At 40.7% G+C, this 23,411-nt stretch overlaps 2 protein-coding genes across 2 annotated transcripts; one reads left to right on the plus strand and one right to left on the minus strand.

The window, feature by feature from the left end:
- The first annotated feature begins 3,767 nt into the window (after positions 1-3,767).
- On the plus strand, positions 3,768-5,235 carry map1lc3cl (microtubule-associated protein 1 light chain 3 gamma, like). The gene is made up of 4 exons (XM_085296823.1): positions 3,768-3,915; positions 4,013-4,068; positions 4,158-4,264; positions 4,436-5,235. Exons 1-4 carry the CDS (start codon positions 3,858-3,860, stop codon positions 4,623-4,625), a joined length of 411 nt encoding a protein of 136 aa, XP_085152949.1. The 5' UTR covers positions 3,768-3,857; the 3' UTR covers positions 4,626-5,235.
- A 3,951-nt stretch (positions 5,236-9,186) lies between these two features.
- ehd1a (EH-domain containing 1a) lies at positions 9,187-23,138 on the minus strand. The gene is made up of 6 exons (XM_085296812.1): positions 22,360-23,138; positions 17,845-17,942; positions 13,058-13,299; positions 12,172-12,342; positions 10,716-10,880; positions 9,187-10,361 (listed from the first exon to the last, which is right to left on the minus strand). Exons 1-6 carry the CDS (start codon positions 22,746-22,748, stop codon positions 9,831-9,833), a joined length of 1,596 nt encoding a protein of 531 aa, XP_085152938.1. The 5' UTR covers positions 22,749-23,138; the 3' UTR covers positions 9,187-9,830.
- Positions 23,139-23,411: the final 273 nt, after the last annotated feature.

Here is a 23,411-nt window from a genome sequence, read left to right on the forward strand (position 1 = left end):
GTTTCTCTGCTCCACTTTTTAGCCCATGTTTTGACCCCTAAACTGATTTTTTTTTTTTTATGTAGAAAAGTTGAATTTTTAATGCGCTGCAAGTGTTTTTTTTCCATCGGCTATAACTTGAAACTTGCACGTATTTCATCTTAAAAGCTGCAGCTATGCAAGATTTTATCATCTCTGCAAGATGGGGAGTAGAGCTGCGATAAGAAGCCACGTGACCCAGTATGAACAGCTTTATTTGCCTGCGTTGACGTTTCTGTAAGAAAAGTAGAATTTTAACTCCATTACATTTAAAACTAAGAGTCTTTGTTCTACTTCAGAAGCTCACTAGATAAACACCTTTTGTGTAAAATGCTGTCTTGTCATGTGACTTCAAACAATATTAGATATTGAGGGAATGTGTGACTAATTTAATAAGAAGATATTGCAGCAGTAATCTGATTACTTTGAGGAGTGCTTTTCTTTGAGATATAATGTGTATAATGTTAATGTGGCTATTTTCTTCACTGATACATTGCATAGAGTTGAATACTATAATCCAATGCCTGCATTAGTGAAATCTATACTCTATAGTCTTATTGAATGCACATATCAAAGGACGATCTTTGTATTCCAAGCGAAGTCTTTAAGCATTTATCCCTTCTATCGCATGTAACTCTATAGCTAAACAGCACACATGAGAGATGCTGCTCACCCACACAGAAGCCTGCATTTGCTCTGTCTGATTACGCCTCCTGTCATTTGGAGTGTTGCTGACATTTACCTACCTATTTCCACTAAACATTATGCTTTAGAATAATTGCAGGGTAAATAAATGAAAGCAGCTGTGTTTGCCATCCATCCAGTTTCTTTCTCCCTGGATTCTTATCCGTCTAATTCAGGATTTGGGGTGGGTGGAAGGCGGGGATGAGAGTGGAACATATCCTAGTTGTCACATGTGATACGCTAATAGTCAAATAGCTTCAAGTTTTAAAAGCTGCTTATACTTTCTTATATGTATAGTAATAAATCATTATAGTTTACGACCTTCTGCTAACATAAGGAAGAGACTGAGCACAGGAATTGTGCTGAAGCAGCTTCACAAAAATAAAGTTCCTACGTGTGGTGAATGAGGGTTACCAATGGTTACCAGTCAAGGTGAATCAGGCCCCCTCTCTGGGGGCAAAGTTTGACCTTATATGGGGAAAAAATCACAACAAAGTTTTTATCCTCTTCTTTTCTTGGGAAAAAAATGCACAGCTAACACAAAAGTGCTTTAGTTTCAGCATCGTTGACACCGTCGTGATATCTACTAGTAAAAGTATGCACTCTGCAAAAAGGGTCTTTCCCTATTGTTTGTTTGCTTGCCTGTTTTTTGTACTCTAGGGTCTTTATTTTACAATATGAAGTTCCTTGAGGTGACTGTTGTTGCAAATTTGTGTTAAACAGATACAACTGAACTGACTTGTTTGTCACTTTTGTGGTTTTCTTGCAACTAAACAGTTTGGATCTTTTAAAATCTTCATTTATTTTGTGATGACAAATAGCATAATCCTAAATTACCTTGTGCTGAGTGACATTCAGTGACCTCTGAGCACTATTTGCTCTCAGAGTGAGCTACCCTGGCCAGTCTGCTGTGTTTACTGTATGTGACATGTGGGCAGCTTGGAGTTGGCAGGCATGGGAGGAGAGGATGCCAGAACGGAGCAACACTGGATCCACCCACAAGTTTCAATTGTCTTACTACAGAAGAAGGTTAAAGCCTCAGAAAAAATAATGTTGTGTCATGAATCAATTTTTTTTTAAATCTGAAAGAAATCTGAGATTAAATCAGAATTCACAGGAAACAGTCAGAATTATGACTTTATTCTCATCAATCGGATTTTTTTCTTTCATTTCTGACTTTTTCTCTAAAATCTGACTTTCCTCTGAAGTCTGACTTCTCAGAATCCAGATTTAAACTCAACATTTCAACTTTAATCTCAGAATTATGATTTTCTTTTCTCACTTTATTCTAAAAATATTGAGAATAGCCTAGTGATATAATAAATGAGAGTAAAGTCAGAAATCATCTCTCGAAATGAGAATTTTGACTGTTTCTCAGCATTACATTTATTTATTTATTTTTTTAAATTCTGACTCTGTTAGTTGGATTTATATTCTTTTAAATGTACTTCATAAAAATTTTAAAAAGCATAAAGTCGTCAGTTTGGGGGGACAAACTGACAAGAGTTTTTATCACTCCACTAAGAATGAAGCCACTGGGGAAAATGTCATGATAGGCATAGGTGAGCGTCTCCTCTGCAGTGCAGGGGACCTTTGGGCTACCTTCCATCCAGCAGAGGGCAATCTTTATCCAGAGTAGAGCAGCTGTCCATTGCTGCATGAGCTCCTTAAAGAGAAATGCATTGTTCATAACTCAGCTGACAGTTTATTCACAATGGTTTCCACAAAATCTGAACTCACATTTTTGTAAAACTAAATATAGTTAAATTACAGTCTTTGTGGAACCAACATAAATAGCTGTCACTGTGATGATACTTGCTGAACTCTTGTTGCAAAATACTAGTTTTAGCTCCATAACAAACTGACAACTCCAGTAAATTCAGGAGGGAAGCAGCTTTCATGCAGATTTTAGAGCTTCCAAAAGAAAGAGAAGTGTAAAGAGACTGAATAAATCAAAATAATACAGCCCCAGTTAATATAATGATAATAATAACACTAATAATAATATTAAAGTTTATGTGTAAAGCAGAATTGCAAAGTGCTTCTGGCAAACAAAGAATAAAAGAACAAACTAAGAGAAAATTATAAAAACAATTTACAAATCAGTTAAAATGGGCCACACAGCATTCAAAAATGACAATACGAAGAAGATACAGTGTGACCTGCTGTAATAACTTAAAATGAAGACAAAAACTATCTAAATGTTAAAAGAATCAGCAGAGTATGCCAAAAATCTACACAAAAACGGATACCAACAGATATCATATACATGATATAAACAAGTCTTTGGCAGTGATTTAAAAGAAGACGCTGATGAGGCAAATCAGACTTCATCAGGCCGGTCAGTCAACAACTGATGAAGCTCGACAGCCAAAGCACAATCGCCCTTTGACTTTAGATGTGATGTGGAAACAACTACAGATTTCTGCCTGAGGATCTAAATGAATGTCTCTGTGTCCATATGTGTGAAACACACACAGCACTTAAAAAGGTAATAAGATAACATTTGGAGCTTGCAGATGCTGCAGACATGAGTTACACAGTGCTTCCTGTAATTAGAAGCACACAGGATCAAGTCACTGTCATCACTGGTGCTGGCCATTGTTAGTCAAGGGTAAAAGTTTAGCTTAACATGGGTTAAATGTTCTAAAGATGACCATGGTGTCCTACGTCAGACACTAAGTGAAAGGATAGAAGTATGGCTCATCTAGTTTTTGAGTGTGACAGTTTGGGTTGTGCAGCTTTGTTTAGGAACCTCTGCTTCTCTTGGAGGCGGGCCTCCTTCGTTACGCTGTGTTCTTCACATAGTGTCCTCCTCTGTGTACGTGACAGCAGAACCGAAATCACAAGCCGACGTGAGAACACTCAGAGAGATAGCCAGTATGTGTGAATCTGTTCTGAAGAGGACACACACACACACACACACACCTACCTCTGCATCCATACACACTTCTCCCCGGGACGAGGAGCGTGTCCTTGTTTGCTGGTGTCCCATTTCGACTCCTCCCAGCCCACGCACCCTATAAAACACGAGTGGTCACCTCAGCTCGTCGGGGTTTGCTTACTTCCACCCGAGGGGACTCTGACGTTAGCCCGGGCGAGACAGCCTCCATCACCATCGGCCTCTGCGAAACACTCAACAAAACCAAGCACAAATGGCTCCTTTTGAGAAATCTGTGGAAACGGTGCCCTTCAAGCAGAGGAAATGCCTCAGTAGGACAATTTGGTTGACATTTCACTGAGTGGATGCTGTTTTTAAAGCATGTGTGTAAAATATGGTCTTCAAATTATTATTATTTTTTTTCTCTAGCAACAAGAAAAAATGAAGTGTGCAGCATTCGGTCTAAATTCCCCAACAAGCTGCCTGTAAGTTGATTCAGACTAAGATGTTTTAAAGACATAATAGATGCGTGTTGTTGAACTTCCTGTTAAAGCAGACGTGTTTTTGCTTTTAGGTGATTGTCGAACGTTACATCCGTGAAAGGACCCTTCCCCTGTTGGACAAAACAAAGTTCCTGGTTCCCTATGAGCTCACCTTGGGTCAGTTCCTCTGCCTGCTCAGGTACGTCATCTGTGACTCACAGCAGGTTCTTTTGTTCTGATTTTTAAAGCCCTTTTCTTCTCCTGCAAGTTGTCAGATTTGTCATTCTTCGCCATGCCTCTGCCTCCCTCACATTCTGTCTTTCTTTGTCCTAAAAATCTCAGTCTGCCTCTCCAACTGTCTCCCCTCCAGGAATAAAATCGCTCTGGACTCCACCCAGGCTCTGTTTCTCCTGGTGGCGGAGAAGAGCATGTCTTGCATGTCTTCCAACATGGGCGAGGTGTATACCCGCTACAGAGATGGTGACGGCTTCCTGTATATCACCTATGCCTCTCAGGAAATGTTCGGAGCTCCTCTGCAAGCAGCCAAGCGGCCCTGCTGAGCCTGAAAAGTGATAAAACGAACTGATTTGTGACCAGTGGAGACACCACACAACCAAACCTGGGGAAAAAAGGACAAACTGAGCCAAAGCAAGACTGTTCCTCCCCCCCAAAGAGCACATCTGTCTACCTCATGAAACCTCCCTGGACTTAAAGAGATAACACGAGTCTGTGGTAAAGACTCAGATTTGGTTTGGGGTAACAGGACTAATTATATTTAAGGGTTTCTATTAAAAGATATTCAGTATATAAAGCTTTTTTTTTTTTAAATTAAGAAAAAAATGTAAGATTTTTCTTTTAATTTGAATGTTTGGTGTGTATTTTGTCTCTTTAAACATAAAAAAAAAAAGTCTTTCTGTTGAGTTTCAATGCAGATAAACCAGTGTTTGTGTTTGTGGCAGCACTTTCCACCCCCTCCACCAGACAAAATCAGGTTAAACATTGTAACTTATAAACACTTATATGAAATCTTCCTTCTGCCCATCCCCATCTTCCCTCAAGAATGTGAAACTGTCCAGAAAACATCTTCATTACAGGAAATATTGAAGCACTCCTAGAGGTACATTTGAAGCTGCTCTGATGTGTTCTTAAATCACCAAAAAATAAAATTTTGTCCCAATAAATTATTGACCTTGTGTGATATTTCCTACACAGATTCTAAGAATACAATTTCTTTTAAATAAGGAGAAATCATCTGGAAGAACATGATTTATTGATAGAGAAATTGATGTATTTGGCAGTTAAGACTCCGATGACCCATCATGGCAGAACAGAATCCCAGTGGTGATTGGATATAGAACAGGAGTCTAGGTGCTGGTGAAGATTAAGACTGAGGCTTGGATGAAGCTCTCACTGAATTGTCTGCTAGGTGGAGATGGGGAGGAGGTGGGTTACACGAATGAGTCTGAAAGGGAGAACGACAGAGAGCGTAGATTTAAACAACGCAAAGTGGATACTGATTGGCTCTAAGAAGGCGGGCAAGAAGATAATTGGACTAGAGTAATGATGACAGTATTGAGATTGACTGTATTGAAAAGCAGTAGTGATGAAGAGAACAGCAAAGCAGCCTAAAACCCAGGAAGGCAGGCAAATGAGTGATTGCAGATCTTCCTTTCTGAACTCATGCATAAGACACGCAAGATTTTTGAGGTGCTGAGTAAGACTGTAATTTCAACTGTAATTGAAATTACAGATCTGGTTCATTTTGATGGCAAGAAAGGCAAGTGAAGATTTCAGGCTTTTACCTTTGGAAGTTTTTCGGATATCCTTGTTTAAAGATTGCATTCAGTGTGCAGAAAAAGTAGGCACACATCTTAAAAAGTGTCCAATATATGAGGTTTATTCCACAGGTCATTAAGGATGTTCAAACTACACTAATGCTGACTTGACTTATATAAGATGAGTATTTAATAGCTGCACATCTTACAGTTTGTACTCACACATAGGCTACAGGTGCTTCATTCCAAGTGGGCTTCCACATGACTGTGTTACATAAGCCTGACCCAGTCAGCTCCCTGCTGGGGTCAGCATGTCAGAGGGTTGACGTGGAGTGAAAGAGAGTCAGGGGCATGGCTGGAATACAGATGAAAAACAAAGAAGCAGTAGCAGAAAACAGTGGAAGGCAAGGAAGGAAGAGGCGAAAAGGGTGACGTCCTGACAGAGGAAGGCTGGAAGACGGAAACAATGTAAAGGAGAGATATACAGTGTGGAAGAGCGGCTATCCAAACACACAGTGCACAGAGGCACAGGGATGCAGAGCCAAACAGCCTCTCTCTTCACACCAGCCTGGGCATTCCAGCAGCTTTCTGTCAGTAAATTATCATACCTGAACAGGAGGAACTCTGGAGCTGCTGCCAGCTGGAAATGATCTGCTTGAACCGGGGAGGATCCTGACTTTTCAGGGGGAAGTAAATGTTTTTGGCTCTGTTTTATTTACAATTAAAAGAACATCAGAAGCAAAGGAGCTTCAGTAAATTCCAATATTTTCATAGTAAATGGAAAAAAATTCTTTCTAAATTGCATTTCTTTTCCATTTTAAAGGTGGCCACAAATTATGCTTTATGTTAAATTTTAGGAATCTCTTGGTATCTCTGATTGGCAGAATAATCCAGTCACGTTTCTTAACTAATGATTTCTTTCCAATTTTATTAGTTATCCTTTTTTCCCTCTTTGCATCAGTTTAATGACAAGGCTTGTATTTTGATCTTTATCCTGTGATAGTGATGCAGTGGCTGAAATTCAGGATCAGTGGTTTTTACAACAGTTGTTATATTCAACAACATTTTTGTGCCAGAGAACAAAAAGAAATCCATCTTAAAAGAGTTTTTACCTCTTTAATGGGACACAACAAACAAGCATCCACTTTTGGTTAAATTCATTTTGTTTGCAGACACAGAGATGCAACCAACAGTACAATCAGGTAATAAAGTTGCGCATCCTTAAAACATGCAGCTTATGTCCGTAAGTATTTGGACCACAAACCCCATGGACATCACCAGATGCGGTCTTCATGGTTAAGATGTTGCGTCAGGCCTTTACTGCTTTCAGTTTTGTTTTGAATAGCTGAAAAGCTATTGACCTGAGAACAGGCGACTCACTGGGCCACTGAAGAACATCTGATCAGTTTTGCAGCGTTTGGCTGAATCTGAGCAGAGCGTAGAGCCCTGCATACTTTACAGTTGATCCTTTTACTTCTATCAGCAGTCACATCATTAATAAACACTATGACCTGGTTCCACTAGGCGCCCATGTCATAACACTGCCTCCACCATGTTTGACAGATGGCATGGTATGCCTTAGATCACAAGCCTTTTCTCTTCCTACTGTTCTGGACCAAGTTTATCTCTTATCTGTTCATTTACCTTGTTGTAAACTCCCTTGACAATAATATTCTTACCTCATGAGTGTTTTTGAATCCAATCATGCACTTAAACTGTCTTTTGTGGTGTATTAGTGGTGCTGAGCAGCCCGGTGCTGTCACACTTACACATGTACCAGATTAAAGTTAGTGTTCTCTCCCCGATTGGTTTATTTGGGTGTTTCAGCTTAATGATGGTGTACCTTATTTACATTTTTAGTAGCTGTTCGCTTGTTTAGTTCCAGTGAACAGCTACTAAATCCAAGATCAACACTTGGAATCAAATGCAGGTCTTTAATCTGGTTAATTTGAAAGGACAAAAAAAAACAAACAAAAAAAACCTGCTCAATCTGAACCTGGGTGATGTGATAAAAATGGTAAATGGCCTGTATTTGTATAGTGCTTTACTAGTCCCTAAGGACCTCAAAGCGCTTTACACAACCTGTCATCCACCCATTCACACACTGGTGATGGCAGCTACATTGTAGCCACAGCCACCCTGGGGCGCACTGACAGAGGCCTTAATGGTTAAAGCACTTTTATGGGCCTAACTGCGTGACTTATGTTAAAGGTGTAACAACACAAAAAGCAATACATTTTTACCATTCAATACATTAAACCATTCACGTCAAGTATCAATAAGTAAATGACATAGAGAAAGGATGGTTATATTAATTTGGGGCAAGAATGCAGATAAAGATAATTAAGACAGAGCAGACCTGTTAGAAATCTGTGCAGCTCCTAATAACTACATAATGTTTACTGTCACCATCACGCATGTGCTGGAAGGGCGTGGGAAAGTAGAATTGCTTACAACTGGTTGAAACAGCACTTGCAATAACTCAGGAAGACACAAGAGAGCGCCTCTGGACCAGAGGAGAAATATCATGTATCTTATGCTGGCTGATAACTTACTGAGTCACTGTGCAGCGTTTCAGAGTAATTTTAAGATAAGATGGAAACACATGACCGTGAGTGTAATGGCGTGTTTTAGGAGGTAAACTGATTCTCTCAACTGATATTCAGTTACATAAAATGATCAGATGAGACGATGAATCTGCCATTTGGAAAATATGCAAACAAACATGATGAGACGTGCAGTGTATGAGGATGTGTTTGTGCAACTCTTGGAATTGCATAAGTCATCTTTCTGCATTTCCCTTTACAAACACTGAGAAAACAGCCGATACATACAGGCCTGACGAGTATTATTTATACTTCAGTTGCTTGTTTTGACATCTGACATCTACATTAGGCCTGCTCAGGTTATATAGTCGCACAGATTTATAAGGCGAATAAAAGTGTATATTATTTCCAGGCTCACTGGAGAGTGTTTCCTGTCTTTCTGTTTACAATTTGTGCTCGTCTCTGAGCCCGGACTGAGTTTTTGTAAATTGTCTCCACGTGTCGTGTAAGAGCTCCAGAGAACGCAAGCATGTCTGCCTTCGCCACCATTTTCAATTTGTCCTTGAAAACGTGCAGGCAGAAGCCACTTTCATGGCTAAATTACCTTATATGTCCTCCCAGCCCCCTGCTTTGACTCTGTCTAGCCTACAGAGGGCAGAAAAGCACACTAAACCAATTTAAATTAATACATTAAATAGTCTCTGGATGACCTTTGGATGACCTCTGGGTGACACAGTCCTTGACATAACCTTTGGTAACAGAAAACCACTACAAATTTAAAGCACCAAACTATGAATCAGTTAAGATTTATTTAGCATATTTATTTAAATGTGTTTCCCCCATTTTAATAAGTAGCTTTCTTCTGACAAACCACTGTTAAATGTGATATAGCAATATTAAATACAAATCCACTTAACCTTTTGAATGGTACAAGCATTCCTTTTTATTTATCCGGCAAAATAATAAAAAAGGAAGCTTCTGGAAAGAGTCAAAGTTAACAGTGAGGAAATACAAAAATAGAGATAAAGCACATCTAACCGCTGTTTTGATTCATTTCCTTTCTGTTTCCCATTTGGAAAAAAAAAAAAAACTAGATTTCTTTGGATCAACATATAACAATATGAAGTGTATATTTGTAAGACATCTTTTACACAGGATGCATAAATCCATGTTCCACCTCATCGTGTGACCTCCAGCTACCCATCAGTTTGGTAATTGTCCTTCTATCGGTCTGCAAATAAAACCCCTCTCCCACCGTTTATTTCACACACACTAAACATTATCCCCAGATTCACAAAGATGGACCCGCCCTCCCTCCCACCCAATCCCCAGATACCCTCCAGTCTCTCTCTGGTGAAAAATACCCCAGGTGCTGCCGTTCTTTCTTGAAGTTAGACACTGCCTGGAGAGCCCTGTGTTGACATCAATGATCTGCAGGGTGCATCTAGGCCTCCACCGTCCCACGTTTAGACGGGGGCACCAGGTGGTCTGGCAGCGTGGGAGGCAGCTCGTGGCCCTCCAGCTTTACCTTGATCAGGTGGTTGGCCAGGGCAAACTCCTCGTCGTCGAGGAAGCCATCTTTATCCACATCTGCCAGCTTCCAGATCTTTCCCAGGACTGTGTTGGGCAGCTTGGACTTCACCAACTCCTTCTTGGCGGCAGCGCCGGACACTTTGCCGTTGATGGGAGAGAGGGTGTAAAAGATCTCATCGTACGTGGGCTTGTCGCGACCCACCACCCACTCCAGCTCGTCAATGCCTTCGCTGGCACCCTCACCGTAACCGTGGCCAAAGGGACCACTCATGGTTCCCTCAAAAGCTCCACCCTTGACGGTCTGGCTGGGCATGGAGGCCTCTTCCTGGCGGACCATTGCCATGAGACGTGCGATGTCATTGGCGAGCATGTCCTCCACCGCCTCCAGCAGTTTGGGTTTGAGTGAAGCAAACTTGGTGAAGTCCTGACCGTTTAGCAGCTCCTGAGGGAATGAAGGTGGTTGAGAGAAAACAGGAATTGGTGATAGAAATAGATCAGTCTTCAATGGCTACCAATGGGAGCAACATACAAGAAGCAGGATTTCCTGACAAACCAGGAAAAATAAATCTCATCGCCGTCCTGGCCCATCCTGGAGGGCAAGAGCAGGAAAGAAGGGCAAAGATGTGAAGAGTAAAAGGTTGGAAGGTCATTCTACTCTGAACAGCCTGTTTCTAACACTTTATACAACACTCCAAAAATAGAGTTGTGTTTTCATCAGATCTGTAACTCAAGACAGCACTTCAGTTTTGTCAGGGAAGTGCTTCAGTTCTTTCTTTTTTCCCTTTTTAAATCTTACCTGCATTTTATCAAGTTTGGGGAAGTCTCCGGGTGAGATCTGGTGCTCCTTCTCTATCTTGTGGTAGATTTCCCCCAGGTTGGCAATCAACTCCTTCTTTTTGGAGTCCTTTCCAAACACACTCGGCATCTCCTTTTTCAGAGAGCTGATAATGTAAGCTTGCACCTGAATGCATAAGAGAAAAAGCAGAAATTCTTAGCACCCTCTGGACTTCTGCATTAAACATTTCAGAGCTACAACATCTGAATTTTGGACTTTTCAATCAGGCAGAAGGCCAAATGAAGGGAACTAGATTTAAAATGGATGTCTGCAGTGTATTTTTAAATTTCAGATATATACATATTGACTAAAAGCAGAAATAGATAAACCCTGTGCTATAATTTGTATTAGTCGTTTTAAAACTGACATATGTTCAAACATATCACTGGGCTGACATCTGCTTGTGGTGACTTTAAACATGAAACACTAAGTTGCAGGGTGGGGATTGTTTGTTTTTTGGTGTCACCCTATTAGTGACATAAGACAGGGGCTTAAAAAGAATAGAGAGTGAAAATATGACCACATAAATTAAACTCAGCAGCCAAGTCTAAGAATGGTAATCTGTGACAGAAATATCCATTTAAAAAAAAATTCAACATTTTTTTTTTTTTACTTTTTGGTTTCTTTAAAAATGTACAATTAAATGAAAAATGCCACCAAAATGTAAGAAGATAAGACGGGTCTATGGCTGGAACGGGTAAAAACACAGTAACACATACTACATCGAGACAGAACACAGTGACGCATATTTCCAGGGTAAATAAATGCATATAAAATGTGTTTTCTGACATCGCAGGCTTTCTTCCGAAAGTGGTCAGTGCTGTTTTTTTTTAAATTATTTATAATTCATGTTTTTTTTTTTTTTTTTTTTTTTTTATATACACCATTTATAAAAATATGCCAAAAAAAAAAAAAGTATACTGGTACTTTCAACGGGTTGTGTTTATGATGTGAACGCTACAAAGCTTAGTTTATACTATTACAGTGTTATTTGTCACCTGTGCCCCAGATGTAATGTCACCGCTGCTGCTGGTTGACATGTGGTGAGCTTGGTTTCATGCAGACGCACACCTAACGCCGGTAAACTGCCATGTGCACTGAGCTCACTCTATGTGAAAAGAGCAGCAGGCTGAACTCTAAGCTTGTCTATAGACACTCCTATGATCCATCAGTGAGTGACTAGTGGATTATCACACACCACAGAACTAGTGGTGGTGTATAGCACTGAATTTTTTAAAATGCATTTCCTACCAATCCATACCAATTCTAAAGGTGAACCTGTGCCGTTTCTCCAAGTATCCATGCCTATCCTTTAAAGGAAGCATAGGTGCTACTCAAGCACTGGTATAAAAGAATGTGGTGCTTTGTGCAATGATCATTGCATTGGGCCACAGGGTTTAATTTTCTTAATACTGACCTTGGCGAGACGTGCTCGCTTGATGAGGTCATTAAGTTTGCGTAGAGCTGCATTGCGTGGCAGCGACTGAATGTCCACAAAAAGGTCCTGTTCCTCCGCCTCAAACAACTTCCTGTTGTCCGGGACCAACAAGGGCTGTGCCCAGAATGACCCAATGTACACACGCACCACCTAGAATAAAGGTTTTCCAAGTTAATATCCATTCATCTCCATCAGGTTACACTTTACAGCTCAAACCCACGGCAAGAAATTCTCTCACAGGCCACATATGTGACATTGTTCTCATGGATTTATAAACAGAAGTAAAACATTTATATAGTCCAACACAATAAAAACAAGAAAAGAGTGTAAGACTGAGTTAATCAGGAGTACATTTTTTTAAAAATGTGACTGATTTGTAGTGTTAATCCTTCAAACAGGATATGAACTACAGATCAAAGTCAATGAGTAATTATCTGCATGCTCCAAAGGTTTCCCTGGGATCACTTTATGAATATGGCTCTGGATCAAACATTAACTCAGTATTCAGGTGGAAAAATCACAAGTGCTTATGTCACGTGATATCAGCTAGGACATGGGATTTGACATGGATGGTATTTTATCCGCGTTTCACTTTCATTAAGGTGTTTTTTTTTCTTAAGTTCCTTGGTAAAGTGAGAACTTGATAACGTTGGAAAAGCTATCCAACCTTCGCCTGGAGCTTGGCTTTCACTCTGAAACAGTAACATCCTTTGTTTGCTCCACATGTGTCTAACACTTGATTACTACGAGGCTAGAGTGAAATAATTCTCACAGCGTTACAAATCTTCAGTCAAAAACAGAATTGTAAAAAACAACAACAAAAAAAGCAAAAACAACAAAAGGGCTTTTTTTCCCTCCTTCCCACCTCAGGTGTGTTGATGATTTTACCCAAAGACCACATCAGCGCTCCATAGACCCTCATCAGCTGCTGGGTGCTGATCTGGTCTGCCTTGTTGAGCACCACGCGCATTTTGTCCTCATGGTTCTTGAGTGCGCGGATCACCTCGGAGAACTCATCAGAGATATCCAGCTTGTGGGCATCAAACAGGAGGATGATGCGATCCACGCGTTCAGCGAACCACTCGAGCACAGCGGCAAAGTCGTACCCTGGAGAGAGTAAAGAAAAGCTTTTTGAAACATCTTTAAATATATTAAATGTCGCATTACTGGGTTTCTTAACTGGACTGTTTTCCCAGCTCTAAACCTTTTGTCTACAATAAGGTCTGAACAACATTAAAACTTAGGTAGGTGTGTATGCTGCTTGAAATCAAGTTTCCCCAAACAGATGATGCATTGCCATTAAAACAAAAACAAGACAGTACATGTTAAATTCAGCCATATTACGAATTATTATAGTGTCATGCTGTTAACATATGGGGAGTGATAAAGAACTGTCATGACTAGATAAGCTCACAGTGACACACATAGCAGGCTACATTGTCCTGGGTATCAGTGTGCACTATTATCTTCCAATGTTTGTTCATATTCTACTTGAGCACATCAAGTGCAACGGTGTGGCAGCCATCTGACCTGAAAGAAACTCCAATAACTTGCATCTTTAAAGAAGTTTAGTTTTGGACTCTACACATATTTATATTCCAGGTAATGTTTAGATAAGGGATTTCAAGAGGCAGGTCTTTTTCCTCTGATTACTGATTAACTGGCTTTACTGCTTTACTGAGACAGAGAGAGAGTGGTATAAAGGTAAGTTTAAACCACAGTCCCTCTGGATAATCTGAAGCATGACATGTTTTTTTCTGGCCTGCAGCAGGCCGTGGGAGGTTGACAATGCAGAGCCTGTTACTTTGTCTGACATAACCTAGTACTTCTGACCCTTTAAAAACAAACAATTGAACCATCAATGTAACAAAAAAACATTTTGAAAATTGTGTTGCAACATTGAAGGGTGGGTGACTCCTGTGGAACTGGCTAAAAGCTTTTTTCTTTGGAGGTTTTAGCCTCAGGAATAAAATGACCTCTGGACACAGCAGATTCTGCAACGTGCCTTAGAGAAACCAAGCAACGAAAGATCAACAGAAAGCAGGAAGACACATACTTGATATAAGGTGTTAAACTGAAAATGCTATACACTGTAACATCTTTAAAAAAAAAAATTTAAAAAAAAAAGTGAATAGCTTGACCAGAATGTGCACTACACACACTTCTATAGCCGCCTGAGCACAGAAACTTACTGTACTATTCACTTCCTTTGGTTATTTGAGAAACTCAGGGCAGAGTCAGATTGCATAAATTGGCTTTTTCCCCCCTAAGTTTTCATTTGCCTCAAGGACTTGAGGAGGTAGGAGCGAAGAGAGCAGTGGTTTTCATTAGTGTGTGCATTCTTTTCTGAGCCAATGAGACAGTCGCTCTAAAAGCTCATCGCAGCAGCTGCACAATTGACGGCAGATCTGCAGCTCATGCATTCCAACATGGCTGGCTTTTGTCCCTGTCCAAATACATGTATACAAAAGAGCAACGGAGAGATACGGTCAAAAGAGCAACTCTGTGATGGAGACACGAAGAGGGAGACATGGAGATAAAAAGAGAATAAAGAGGGAACACAGAGAGTAAAAGTGAAAGTAAAATGACAAGGTCTGGATGAATATAGCAGATGGATACTGGAAAATTAGTTCATGCTTGTAACATGTGAAAGTAAAGGGGCATAAAGGGGGACTGCTTGCAGTTAAGGATCCCAGTGGGAGCCAGATGAGGATATTTGTTCATTCCATCTTAAGTCTGTTTTTAAACGCACATGTCAGGGAATCGGAGAGGCAGCTGCTCAAGGCTGACTTAGAACACATAGCATTAACAACTGCTGTGTCTGTACTATTCACACAGACATGAAGGGATAGAGCCATGCACTCATGACTTCATGGCTTCAAAATCATGTGCCTCTTAGACAGAGAGCAGATGATTGGAAAAAACCCTGAGCATATTTTCTTTCAGAATTCTGGGAAAGTCGAAGGACTAGTTTGGAATTCGAGAAACAGAATTCCATATCACAGCACAGCAGCTATAAAACAACAGATAGGACTTAGCATAAAGTTGTGCGATATGCCAAGGTCTGTTAAACAAAAGGCCAACAGAAACGACCAGCTTTAAACATCTGTTTGCTGCACATTTACTTCACAGCAAGGACATATTTCCAGAAAGTGACATCCTCTTCTTCAGAATAATCCTTAAGTGTTATTTTTTATCTCTTAATAGTGGCAGGCTCAGCCTTTTTAAAAAAATGTATTTACAATCTGCTTACGTGGACCTATTATGCTCACTTCCAGCTCCAGATGTTTATTCTTAGACTCTAGTAGAGTTTTGCACGAGTCAGTTTAGTTTATTTATGCAGGTCATTGGTGCAAGCCCCCAGTTCATCCATTGCCTGAAACAAACTGTTTTTACTCTCTCTCTTTAAGACATCCCTCTTCTGACTGGCTGCCTTGCAAAGGTTTGTGCAGCAGGTGGGGGGGATTTTATGCTCACAGAAGGAGACTGGTGTCTGAGGTGACCACAGTAGGAACATCCCCTCTCTGTGGCAATATAAAGAGCCAAGAGCAGAAAAAAAAAAAAAAAAAAAAAAAACACTGCCTGAGATTTTGCCATACAGGGATTACTTTTCATTGCACAGTCTTGTATAATCTTACTTGCACTTCTTGCTGACTGTTTCAGTCCTTTGCTATGTTTAACAGGAGCTCCCACCAATGTAGGAGCGCATACATGACAGAAAAAAAGGGCAACAAGTCCCCTCTAATTTTGCTAAATAGCATTAAAATATCATTGTCAATTCATCAGCACTGCTTGTCGGAAAACACACCACCTAGTTCCAGTTTTACTATAGCTTTTGCCACTTCATAGTTTACTAAGGAACAAGCACTGAACCACACATGCTGACCTAATCAAAAATAAACACAGTCCAAGTGTTATGCAATAAAAAAAGCACCATATACTTAAATCAATTTCACGTTTCCTGATTTTTTTCCTGAAAACTTTTGTAATTGTGAAGTTATGTAAACAGCCTGCACATTTGAAATTGTGCAATGCGGATCTACGCTAAAAACTAGAGACGTAGCAATCTGTGGAAACCTGAAATAATATCATAGCTTCCTGTAGGCCTGGTACAAAACAGATCTGCCATTATTCTGGGTGAGGCACACATGACCGTCAAAGTTGAGCAGCACAATCCAATCAGTTGTGTTTATATATGACACAGTTAGTACAGTATGTCTGCAGTACCGTATTGTATTCATGTTTATACAGAAACAGAGGAGAGGATAATGTCTGTAAGACAGTGTGTATGCGGAGGACAGTCTCTTTGACAGCAAGAATGTAGGAGTATGTGCTGTATGTGTACAGCTGTTTAAGGTATGAAACATCAGATTTAGCGTCCTCGTGTCTTTAGTCAGGGTCACTTTTCCGTGTGCCAAATCTCTTTATTCATACTCAGATGTGCACATCCGTTTCTACGTCTACAGTCGCTTGTCTGGCCTTGTCAGTTTCTCTGGCCTTTCTCTTTCTACAGGCTAATTACATAATCAGTTTTTCTTTATTTAGCTTAATAGTCTTCTTTTTTCCCCCCCATTTCTTCATATAGTGCCTCACAGGAAACAACTGCGATAAAGAGCAGCCTGTAAAGAAGCTGCCAAACACAGGCGGTAGTGGATAAGGGGAGGGCAGTCTTGGGAAACTCTGCTATGTTTGCCATTTTACTCCACTTCCTGTCTCTGGGTTGTACAGAAAACCTGTGCTTATATATGTGCTTCCTCTCAAACACACAGAGCAGGTGGGGGGAAAAAAAGAAGAGGCTATGTTTTGTTTGTAAGATCATCAAAAGTTACAAGAAAAGTGCGTATGTGGCAATTCTGAAATGACCCTGCAGGTCGAAGCATTGCTGAAGCATGCAGATAAAAATATAAATTGATCTATTTCCACAGAGTACAGGGAAATGATTCAGATCTGTAGTGATAAATAGTACATAGGAAACAGAAAAGGTAAATCAAGTTTAAAAAGTAGTAATAAAGCAAATAAAAATAGGAAGAATGGTAATGCAGGACGCAATTTTTCATACCTTTTTAGGTCTGATTAGAAAACAAGAGGGATTTAAATGCAATCTATTATAATTATTCCCTACTATATCTTTTTATTCCTGGAGCTTTGCTTAAAATAGTCCTTATTTATCTTATACCGGGCCTTGGTCTTGGGCCTCAGCTCTGTTTTAGCTCCTCTCCCTTTCAGACAATTTCTTTAAAGGCGCTGAAGAGCTACAAAGAATGAAAAGTGCTATGTGGCCTCTTGGCACTGTCATGCTGTTGAGGTCTCCATCAGATTTATGTAACCTGTTTGGTTAGGCATTGACCTAGAGGTGTTAAAGGAGCTAAATACAGGTTTGACAACACAGTGAGCCAAACTGCTGCAGTAAATTGGCAGTGCATTTGCTAAACAGAAACAGGCTTGGGGAAAGGAGGGTATGTTTGTTGTTTCAACATTTCTTTTTCAGAAGTGAAGTTGTCACTTCCTGTGGTTTTATTTTGCATACATGCAATGCTTTCTGATTGCGCTTGTTTCTGGGTTCTGAGCAGTGGGTGTGGTGTGGTAGAGTTTTAAGAACATGAAACAAGGCGTATGTGAAAGGTGGGAAAACTGGATGTATGTGAGGCAGACCTCTGCTTATCCTCTGCTTCTCCCCTGACAGGATTCCAGGAGTATCAATGATGCTGATGCTCTCCAGGACGGGGTTAGGCATCTGGGCACACATGAACCTGCCAAGGAGGTAGAGAGGGGGAGGAGGGGGTGAGAGACAGAGCACAGAGAGAGGGGAGAAAAAGAAAGTGAAAGAGCATTATGAAAGAGAGAGGGAGAGATTGGATCAAGAATAACAGGCAGAGGGGTGTAAAAGGAGAGAGGGATACAAAACTGGTTAGGTGAGAATGCTTACATAGACCTCCTATTAAACAGACATTAATCTTGAACTTTGTAGCAACAATATCTCAAGAATAAAATAATGTTCTTTCTTGTTGGAAGAAACCTGAAACTAATATAAAATAGGAGTCTGTTAACAGGACAAAGCTGGGGTTTAGAGGACAGCTACAATCTCATTTTACAAATCCTTGATGCCTTAAGGTAAACTAAAAATGTACATTTCTGAAGTTAACAGTTATTCTACATCTGCCCTTTAATGTTCAACTAATCATTTGCTTTATAAAGTGTGTGGTTATTGTAAAAGACTGCTACCAACTGCTGCTTTTAACACATTTGACTCAATATTTTTAAGATGAAATGAATGGACGTGTCACATTTTTTGCTTAAAGACTTGCTTATTATCAATAATGGCTTATCAAAGCAGTAATTTCTTTTTGTCGTTCAACAAGCTGATTAATTATTTCAGCTCTAGTTTGGATGTTTTGCCCTCAACAACAGTGAGGCTACATAATTATACAGTCAGATTTTCCAAACGGCGTGACAGCCATGCTTTTAGGTCAGCACTGAGGTAAGAATATTTAATAAGGGAAACATATGAACAATACATGATAAGCCATAAATTATATGCCTTAGTCATTCCCAGTGCGGCATAATTCACTTTACAATACTCTCATCAAGCTGGGACACTGGGGTTTAAATTTTAAAGCCGAGTGTGAGCCCTTAAACAGAAATGAAGCCAAGAAATTCAAACACAGACAGATATAAGAATGAAAGTAGATGACTGCTTTTGCATACACCCCCATTGTCCCACTCAGGACAAAGAAGGGGATTGTTAAGACACCACACAGTCAGGAGTACTACTTCTCACACTCTGTTGCCCTTTCAGTCAAACTGAACTGATACTCACAACATGAGCTCAGAAGCAGCAGGTCATAAGACTGGGGGAGAAAAAAAAGAAAAAAAAATCGTGCTTTTACATTCCTGCTGTGACCGCGCTGAGAACGCACGCACACACACACACACGATAAAACCCTAACAAAGCAGGGAAAGGAAAAATCCACAAAGAGCAACTTAAAGAAATATAAGAATAGGGCTTCCTGTGTATTAATGTTACAATAATAAACTACAAAAAGATAACAAACGTGCAGGTTTTTCACTCTCTCGCTCTTAAAGCTGATGGCATGTGATTCCCAATAGGAATTTTGGCTGAGCTTTTCCATTTCAGCCATCTATCCAAACATTTTTCCACATAGAGCTAGCAGGAAAAAAAAAATGTTCCAATGAACTTGAGCTGGAATTCTTTGAAACGGAGGGCCCAAGGGGACGAGGGGGGACGGTGCATTAGCATATCAAAGATCCTTCAGTTTTTCACTATATCTTCAGAAAGTGGGAAATGCACCACAGTGTAAAAGACATCAAGCCTATGCTGTAATAGCAAATCTGGCTCCAGCTAATGACCTCCTGACCTATGACCTTCCCTCACGTCGTAACCTCAACTTCCCTGAGAGAAGAGGAAACGGGGTATCTGTCATTACTGCTGGAGATGCAAACAGCAGGTTACAACTGTGTGACTTTTCCTTCTTCCTGTGAAGTCTTGCCTCGTGTGGGTGAATCAATCATTTCACTACACACATACCTACACAGGTCTTCATGCTAACCTCTGTATAAGAGTGTACGTGTGTCAGCCGCTATCACAACAAAGTGCAGAGTCAGCACCCTGGAGGAGTACAGGACGGAGCAGGATAATGTGGGCCGGGGTGGGCCAGTGCGGAACTTGAGCTCTGCTGACTCCGATTTTACTGACTAAACATTTACAGAAAGCACTGACATACACTGAGGGGCTCTGACTGCAGTTGAATTAAACATAAAAGGGGAAGAAGAGCTAAAACATTTGCATGCTCATCTAGGTGTAAAAGAAACTGGGTAACTTTTGTGGAAACACTCAGAACAGTATCACTGCACAAACAATGAAAGGTCAACCACAATTCAATAAATTCTATTTTTTTTTTTTAAACCACCAAAATTGGGAAGCTACCTACTATTTTGGGCTTAGAAAACCCAAGAGAAAGCTCTGCATTTGAGGATCACATGACTGATTTCTGTTTACTCACTTCATAAATAACTGCTTATACCGAGAGCCTGGTATTTAAAGGCTAATCTGAAGTTTGAATGACTATAGTTAAGAGCTATTAAGAGAAGCTGCCCTGACAGTCTCATTCAGTCAATTACCAATGTGACCCTTGATATTACCTACCTAGCTGAAGACCAGGCTAAATTCTTTGACTTCCTGAGAGGAAAATGGAAAACTGGCCTCAGAAGTATGGTTCAGAAGTCAGCCTGGTTCTAAATGTTTATCTACATCCAGTTCTTCGTGGAAAATTTTAATCAATTCATCAACTTGCAGGCCACTTCTTGGCTAAATGCCACGTGAGCTGTTTAAACAGTTCATACACCTGCTATTGTCTTACCCACATATCCTGTTGTGTGTGATCATGTGAGCTCTAAACCAGCATATGCCCGCTCATGTCTGCATATGCTTCTGAGACAGAGATGCACACTGAAGTGAAAGACTACCACAAGTCCCACAATACCGCAGGACTGTTTCCAGCAGTTTGGCAAATGATGCTACAACGGACAATAGCTTTTGTTCAAATCTTATCTGTCTTCCCTTCAAGTCAGTAATAAAGCCATAGTGACCAATGAAGTCTTAGAGTCCCCTATTCTTACTTCACATTTTCAAGTTTGAGTGATGACACTTGGCAAAGGTTTGACACTCATGCGAGATAAACCAAACACTCTACAATAATAAAGGAAGGGCTATCATGAGATAATGGGAAATTAGTCCAGCTAGGGAAGTGTCAAGTTGAGTGTTTGCGCTACCCTACCTACACCCACATAATACCCTGAAACTAATAACAGAACAAGTATTATGACTGTCCCAGAGTTTTTCAGTTGTGCATTATTTGTTAATCCCACTCAGGGTGCGACTCAGGCAGAGAAGGGGGGCATACCTACATCCTCTACAGGAAATGACATAATCAGCAATCAGATGTTTGACATATGATGTCAAATTCTGCCCCCCCCAAAAGCCCCCCAGCACCTAGGAGACTGTTTTAAGAAACGTCACACTGGCTCTGGCTCACTGCACATTGCTTGTGCAGTTTCACTTGCACTCTGAGCTGGGAGGAGCATTTACTCAATGAAACACTCAAAGATTGAGCTGCCCTTGGCACTCTCTGGGTTTGAAAGAATACCCTAGAATCAGTTTTCTATGCCATTTATTTAATTTTATTCTGCTGTTTTTGATTATTTCTGCATTCTTGTCATAATTAAATTGCATTAACTGGTAAAAGACCCACAAGGGGAATACTTCTGAGTCATCTGAGTGTTTGCTGGGGGACATTTTTGTTGGATTAGGACATGAGCTGAGTAACAAATATAAAAGTAATTAATAATGCTTTGGGAGTGGCTGTGTTTCCCCATAATCTCTTCGTTATCTGGATCATGGACTAGAATTGACCAACTTCACATAAGCCAGTCTAGTAGTGCCAAAAAGTATGTTACAATAGTCAAAATCGATAACCACGCCTTTAATCCTTTGTGATAGGACTATAAAAGGTCACAGGTAGCGGATGAGGGAGTTGGTTTACCATGCCATAGGACATGAAAGTTATGGCTTCATGAGCTGAGGACAGGACAAGGTCGGCATGCTCCCTAGCAATATAACCTTCAACTATTTCTAAGTTCAAGAGGCCACACTGGGAGAAAATGGTCAGCCAAGAGTGACTCTGCCAGGTGGCGAAGAAGATCATTTGATTGGTAGCATATGATACAAAGCGAAAGGGAAAGGCTAGTGGGAAAAGGTGTTGGAAAGCACCTTCCAACCCTCTGCTTTATATACAAGCTACATCTGTCATCTATTGACACAAAACACCAGCATTCTTTTAAGATGATGAAAGAGGTAAAACCCTCACAGTCTCGGCTCATTTTAAAAGATTGTGCAACAGCATAATGTGAGAATGTACCTTGAAACGTGTCGTACATGTAAGAACATGTAGGAGTGCATTTAAAATCAGGGCTGCTGTGTTATTATGACAGTTTCTCAACACACAACAGCACTAAAGTGAGAATTCGAGTCAGCCCCATTCATTTCATTCACAGAGTAATGAATAACCCTGGGAGGTGGAGGTAGTGGTGGGAGTCATATAATTTTTCATATCCTCTTTGATAGAGTGGAGTCCTGCTCACTGGCTTTACCTGTTGAGAAATGCGTTACCAAAGGCGTTGAGCTTGCGGAAGGGCTTCTTGGGATCGACAACCAGGGCATTACCCGGTATCACCCCGTCCTGTTCCCCGTGCATCACCGCGATGAAAGAGTCTGTTGTCGGCTCCGGGCCAATCCGCATACCGGGGAAGTCCTGCTCCATGAGGTGCCGGATAAATGTGGTCTTCCCGGTGGAGTACTGGCCGACCAGGAGAACCATGGGCTTGTTATCAAAGTCGGCATCTTCGAGGGCTGGGGAGTGGAAGTCGTGGAATCGATACGTGTCCTCTAGCGGGAACAGTTTGGTCCGGTAAAGCCGCCGCAGTCCCTCCGACACGTTCTGAAACAGCTCGGGATCCTTCTTCAAGTTTTTCCTGAACATGGTTGCTTCTTTTCGCCTACTTGACACGAGGGTTTCAGTCTCCCCTTTAATAAGTATCGAATTTAGAGGTGTGGGTGCTCACACCGCCGAGAGAGTAGCTGCCTGCTGGTATAAAGCTACGGACTGGGCGAGGCTGAAGTTTTTGTCCCCACCCTCCTCTTTGCTAGCTAGCCACGCAACTGCGAAGTCAGTCATTCAAGGAGGACTCCTTTTTCACTGGACGTTATCTAACGTGACGTGACACGACACGCCACCATAAAAACTAAGCTGCGGTCAGATAGATGCAGTCAATTGCTGCTTAAATGTCAGACAGCAAAACTGTTTATTGGCTTGCCAGCCGACTAGCCACCTGCTGACAGTTGGTGAACCGCCGAAGAGGACTTATTCCGGAAACAGTATTTATTTTTTTTTTTTGCGGGGACTACCGCTACAGTCTGTATTTCACAATAAAAGCCTCTGTTCTTCATAACCCATATGAAAACTTTGATGAAAGCATGTATTCATTCATTTGTTCATATATATATGAACCTGTGAAGCCTCTGCATGAAAAGTTCATACACATACAGTTGTGTGAAAACGCGCTTACCACCTGCCTGATTTCCAGGGTTTTTTTTGTATATTTGTCTTGGTTAAATGTTTCAGTTATTATTAATGAGGAAAAAA

The sequence above is a fragment of the Mchenga conophoros genome, linkage group LG2 (genome assembly GCF_057382185.1).
Source record: "Mchenga conophoros isolate Kocher_MC1m ecotype Shallow Benthic linkage group LG2, M_conophoros_male_GT1.1, whole genome shotgun sequence".
NCBI lineage: Eukaryota > Metazoa > Chordata > Actinopteri > Cichliformes > Cichlidae > Mchenga > Mchenga conophoros.